The sequence below is a fragment of the Pinus tabuliformis genome, chromosome 5_2 (assembly GCF_031772625.1).
Source record: "Pinus tabuliformis cultivar Carrire ecotype Pingquan chromosome 5_2, CPIR1, whole genome shotgun sequence".
In the NCBI taxonomy this organism is placed as follows: domain Eukaryota; kingdom Viridiplantae; phylum Streptophyta; class Pinopsida; order Pinales; family Pinaceae; genus Pinus; species Pinus tabuliformis.
Window position 1 is genome coordinate 406,944,297 of NC_142306.1, and position 6,679 is coordinate 406,950,975.

The window sequence follows — 6,679 nt, forward strand, 5'->3', positions numbered from 1 at the left end:
GTTGGGGTTGGGGTTTTTGGGGGGTGTGGGTTTCTAGAATATTCTTAGTATATACAAATTCCCCAAAGTAGTTACATATTTTTTGTTTTGTTAATTAAATTAATTTATTTTAAAAATGTCATATGAACAAGTTTCATATAAAGTTATAGTTTTTTGGGCATGTAATATTGAGAAGTCATTGTATTGGCTCATAATATTGTAATAAAGCCCATTTAGAAATTAAGAATATCCATAGAAAAATAGGTAAATCTCCATAGTTAAGAATCTTATTCCATATTTTTTTAGATATATATATGTTTAACTTATATATTATATATATTTTTAATTAATATTAATAGTAAAATTAAGAATAAGAAACATAATTTAGTTTACTAAAAATAAATTAAAAAAAAAGTTTGCTTTACAATTTTCATTCATTAAAACATGTTTGTGAAAATTTTGGAACCATCAAAACCAACAACACAATATGTAATTTTAATAATTAAATTAAACTCTTTTAACAAAAACATTAATAAATAAAATATACATTATATCAACAATTTAATTTATATAACTATATATCATTAATTTATTATAATGCATCTAAACTTTATATTTTACTTGTAAAATTTATATAAGAAAACAATATAAAATTTATATATGAAAACAATGAAATATTTTAAATTTCGATAACTCTTTTCTACACTCCAATACCCTGTTCAATGTTTCCACTCTATGGTCGACTTAAGTTCTCCTCCTATTGTGGAATTATGGTTTAAAAAATACAAATAAGATACAGAAAATAATTACACATATTTTTTTTATAATATGAATATAATGATATTTTATTTAAAATATTATTATGTTACTAAAATTTATTAAATATTAAAAATAATAAAAATTACGTAAATTTTAAATTTTATTTATTTATTTTTTAAATAAATTGATCTATTTTTATTTTTAATAATTTTAAATGTAAAAATTTGTGTTGATGGACCACTGCGGATTGTTACTGGGAATTTTACGGATAACGTTAACACATGTGCACGTTCATGGTTTAACTAGTGAAATGGCACAACCCAACGTTCAGAGTTTTGGGTCAAAACTGTTATGGGTGTAAAGACATCGGGCCAGCTGATTGTTATTATGGGATGTTATAATTTTTGTTCCATAATGATCTTTGAAGAATGAATTTAAGTAAATTAAAATGAAAATTAAATTTATAATTATTATTTAATTTTAATTTTTAATGGGAAAAGTGACGATATTGCTTATGAAAGCTTTAATAGTCAAAGCAACGATATTGATCGTGAAAGTTTTAATAGTCAATTTTTTTTAAGGTTAAGTGATATTGCTTTGAGTGCTTTCCAATAAAGAATACTTGTATCCATTCATAAATCACACAAACAAAAAGTTGTTGACATTGTTAAAATTATCAACTTTTTATATTTTTTCATCACATTGTTTGAGTGCACAAAATGTTATCAACAATGTTAAAATTATGAGAAAATTTTTGGACGCAAATCATAACTTGGTATACATCATAGAAACCTCAATTCTACCATTGTCAAAATTATCGAACCCAAGAAAGGAACCTGTTCAGAATTACAACTAAACTCTTATTACAACTAAGCTCTTAACAAAGTTTAAAAGTGAGAAGTTTTGATTTATCACAAGTTTTATATATGAAAGTATCCCATGACAGCTTTCCATAAAAAATCAATCGACCCAAGAAATATGAGGTGGGCTCTTTATTAAATCAACGGCTTCCATTTTATTTCAATCATAGATGAAAACCACCCTTTTAAAGTAGGTTGCACAGTGACTTGAACATTCCTGGAATCTCTACTGAGGGACGCGTGGGCGGCCTTTAGCCTTCCCGCAGAGAAGAGCATTGTGAGGAATATTAAATTCATCTCTCAGTGATCGAACAGGAGACCTCACTCTCACGTATGTTTGCTGACCCAGGAATTGGCGTGGCCATGTTTCTGACCTCACGTTCCACATTCCTGCGTTATCAAAATTTAAAAGAATAGCAGTCCATGACTGTGGATACACCTGCGTTGAAACAAAAACAACACAACAGTCATTTATTAGCTGCATGGGCTGTGCCGATAAAACTAAGAGATTGGCATATTTAACATTGTAAACGTATTTGCCATAAGAATGTACATAAAAAAAAGAGGGAACGCAATCGATTTATCAACCTGAGTTGTACTACGAGAAACTGCATCGAAGAGATTGTATCCATTCCTATTTGCAGGTGTCCATGTACCACCTTCCATACTGTATAGCAAATGAGAATAGAATCAAGTAAGCTAAAACCATAACCATGATTCCAAGCCACCATTGTCAAGACACAAGCAATATACTTGATGCATTGGAAATTAGAAGTTACCCCACTACAAAGAAGGAATATCCATCCAAATGCCATGACTGGACGGTGTCTTCATTGTTCTGGAACACTATCTCAACAAAAGTACGGTATTCCACATTTAGCACAGCACTCTGCATATAGCTGCTAGATGAAGATCCACCGTTGGGACTGTCAGAAATGCCTCCCATGGTGTACACTCCGCTGATGTTGTAGTAATCTGCAAGTTGCATCGGTGTGCTGGGACGCACGAAGGAAACACCATTCACTGCATACCGTTGTCTGCCATTGATGATGGGGGCTGAGTTTGCTAATATTATTGTTCGAGTAATGTTGACCTTCCCATAGTGGTAAGATCCTTGTGGATTGGGACGAGCTGCACTCGCTGTCAAGTTCCATCTGCAAAACGATTGCCATTCAAATTTTGAGAACTTGACTACATATGATGGGCCTAACTCCCACTACCAATCCCGTACTAGATGGGTATGTTAACATTCAACCCTGATCTGTACATGATTCTTCTTCTAATTTAATTTTTCATAGCCATCCCCACTTTCCATAAAAGCCCCTTCTCTATATTTTTAAAGAATCCTAAAACATTTGCAATCATACAGATATACATTCATCTGTCTCTACCTATATTCCCACTTGCACATACGCATTATGCGAAACCCAAAGTAGGAAGGCTAAGAACCAAACCTGATGGATCTGGCCTGATTCACAGACCAATCAATCTCGGTTGGTCCCTCTGGAATTGGTTCAGAAACCTGCTTCTGGGAATTGCTGTAGTGGAAAATCCCACTTGTAGAAACAACAGGAGTTATGAAACGAGTAGATGCAACCATGTAATAGTCCTGAGGTGGCTGATCTGCAGTGACTAGAACAGAGTATGTTTGGCCAACGTGAATGTCAAGAGAATCATAGAGCGTTTGAACGGTGTGAGATCCTTCCACCTCCACAAGCTTCAATTTGTGACCCTGAATCCTGAAGTTCAAAGACGATGACAATCCCACATTTGAAATCCGGAGGCGGTATGTTTTTCCTGCAAATTCATTTTAGATATATCAGAAGAGAAGTAGACGAATTGATAATAAATAAAAACCAACTGGATCTTGTGAATCTTTAAGTGCCTAGCAACACCTATACTAAATCTAGCAGACTGCCTTGTTATAAAGATTAGCAAATATCTGATACCTTGATCCACCGTAATAGATGCTTGATTTGGCAGCCCATGGCCATTAATGAGAACAGCATCAGGATTACCAAGAGATCTGCCCAAGTCAAGTGTTCTTCTGAGGATCTGCCCAAATGTTGAAAATGGTCAGAGATTGTGATGCAGTGCAAGAGAAGTTGAACATTCCAGTGGCAGGCTGAAGTTGAACATAACCATTATTTCTAAATTACAAAGATGTATTTGTTTTTGGGATGGATGAATTATGAATAACTTACTGTTACGTTGGACTTGTACCAGTCACCTATAAGCAGAGTGATATCACCATCAGGAGGAGCGAATGGAACAGGGATGAGGGGCCTGCTAGCTACATTTAGTCCGCCAAATCCCCCTGCCGCTTTCTGCATATACAGAGATGGAAAGTAGTAGTAGCTGCCTATCTGATCCTTAACCTGGAACTTGTATGTAAAGTTCTTTCCTGGTGGGATAGGGCAGTTTGTTCCAAAAACTCCATCTTGCCACGAATTCCTCCGTTGTTGGACGCCACTCCTGTATCACAACGTGTGTAAGGACCTCCATGCACTAAAAAAAATCCCCATGAATTTCAATCAGCCAATACACAGAGAGAACAGTAAGAACTAACCAAGATAATAAGAAAGCCTGATCCAAGTTGTTAAATACATTCACAACAATGTTATCGTTGGTAACACTGTCAATTTGGGGTCCGGGGAATTGTCCATTGATTAGAAGTCCCTGCAACAACTCACAATGGATCTCAGACAAATCCTGGCGAATCATACGCGAGCTATAAATCTTGTCATTGAAAGAGGCTTGAGATTCTTTAATTATACCTGTTGAGGGATACCAAGAGGCCATATTGTACCCCATGTAACGTTCCATGTAAAGAATCTGTAGGGATCTTCTGCTAGAGAATACCCAAAAATTGCTACGATTAAAAACACGCAGATCACAGCAGGCCTGAAGGAACCCATTGAATTCTTCCTGAAGATAGTTGTCCCTTCTTCCGAACCTTGCTTTATATGCTTATTGGTTGTCAGCAAGATGGACTTTCTGCAACAATCTGCGGCCAAACAATACAGATCTTACAATGAATAACAACATCTACAACCTGAGGATACAACCTGAGGCCTCTGGCTGTGATGCAAATCAGCATGCAAAACCTCGCACATACAGTTGAGGTTGAACGAAGATGGCAAAGTGGGTGTAGTATATAAAGCCTTGAATATCAAGACGATCTCGATTACTCTGATAAGGATGTCACATACCAGCTCATGACAGTCTATAACGCGGCAGAATTCCAAATTCCGAGTTCCTATAAACCGACTGCACGAAGAATTATAAAATCAATAGAATATGTAGACCAGTAATCTAACTAATTGGCTCAAAATCTAAGGTATAATGAAAGGTGTATGCTTTCTATTTGTTGTATTGCAATGCAATCGGAAGAAGAATTCGAAGCTTTTTGTGGTTGACAGCACACGGACTGTGAGTTGGTCGGGGAAGGTTGTATTTTCGTGTCAAAAACTGTCATCAGAGGCCAAGGGTATTTATGAAAATTCTTTTTTTCCAACGGTTTAAGGCTATGGGAGATAAAGTTTAAGAAGAATAAAAAATAGTATTGGGAATTTTTAATTTTTATTAAAAATTAAAATTATTAAAAATACAGATGAAATGGTTTTATTAATAAGTTTGGAATTTTCAAATTTCATAGGAAAAGGACTAAAAAGAAGAATATTGAGAATTTTTATTTTTTATTAAAAAATTAGAAAAAAAGTTAAAAATTATGGATTTGGAGTATTTGTGGTTCATTTTTTTTCAAGTTGAATTTGAGAGTATCCACAGTAATAATCATATTTGTTTATGTTTCAAATCTTAATAGGAATTAGGACAATTTTTGAATGATGATACAAAAAGAGCTTTAGGACAATTTCTGAATGATGATATAAAAAGAGCTTTAGTGAGAAGATAAATAATAAAAATATAATTTGATTATAAAGAGATAAGATCGTCTTAAATTTTTTTTTCTCATTTCTATTTTTCATTTTTAATTTTTAATTTTTAATAATTATTAATCATGTTTTAAAATTATATTATAATTTTAAATTGCATTTTATGTATTATTATTAAAAATATATTAGTAGGTTTTTTTAATTTTAGATGAGAAAAATAAAATAAAATATAGTATTGAGAATTTTTATATTTTATTAAAAAACTTTAAAAAAATTAAAATTATTAAAAATATATTAATAGGTTGTCTTGATTTTAGATGAGAAAGCTTTAAAAAAGGAATTAAGGTAATGGTAATGATTCACATGGATTCTATAACATGACACATATTAGTGAATTATGGTTGTCATATTGTGTTATAATAAATGAAATAGAAAGTATATTGTTTTGTATATGTTTTGAATAAGTAAATTAAAAAATAATGAAAATTTTGATAATGGTTAAAGAAAAATAATAGTATAAAATTGTTATTTTATTTTAATATTATTAAAAAAATTATAATAAAAATTTAGTTATATGAATTTTATAAAAAAATAAAAAATAAAAAAATTGAAATTATTGAAAGAAAGATATTAGAAAGTGGTTTTGGTTAATAAATGAGAGGATTTTATTAACTATTAGATAGTAATAGAAATTTCAATTTTTATAAGGAAAATAATAATCAGAAAAATAAAAATAAATAGAGTTGTAAATTTATAAAAAAAACAATAAAATTAGAAAATTTTATATATATGGGGGGCGTAATGTATTGTATGGATTTTATAACATGATATTTGTACTAGTTCGTCATGGCTATTACATTGTCTCACACATGGTTGTGATAAGTGAATCAGAATGCAATAATTAATATTAATCTCAGATTGTATAGGTTATCTTCACAATTACTATTTATCTAAGTTTTGGCAAATAGAACTTTAAATTAGCAAGTTATATCCATTAACAATGGCTCCATTACATAACACAACATTTCATTACAACTCTACAAGTGTATCATGAAGTATTAGACTTAGATCTAATTCTCAATATTTCATAATTGTAGATTTTCTTACCTTGTTGTAGAGTAATAAACTAACACATGCACGTAAAACACTAAATGGTGATAAAGTTGATATTATGCCCTAGTCTTT

The 6,679-nt window shown here is 31.6% G+C and overlaps 1 protein-coding gene across 1 annotated transcript; it reads right to left on the reverse strand.

Moving 5' to 3' along the window:
- Nucleotides 1–1,824: 1,824 nt before the first annotated feature.
- LOC149159247 (L-ascorbate oxidase homolog) lies at nt 1,825–4,516 on the reverse strand. Its single transcript, XM_089433448.1, has 8 exons — nt 4,376–4,516; nt 4,168–4,277; nt 3,803–4,073; nt 3,548–3,653; nt 3,053–3,395; nt 2,378–2,752; nt 2,187–2,265; nt 1,825–2,037 (listed from the first exon to the last, which is right to left on the reverse strand). The coding sequence occupies exons 1-8, from the start codon at nt 4,514–4,516 to the stop codon at nt 1,825–1,827; spliced, it is 1,638 nt and encodes a 545-aa protein (XP_089289574.1).
- Between the last annotated feature and the right edge of the window lie 2,163 nt (nt 4,517–6,679).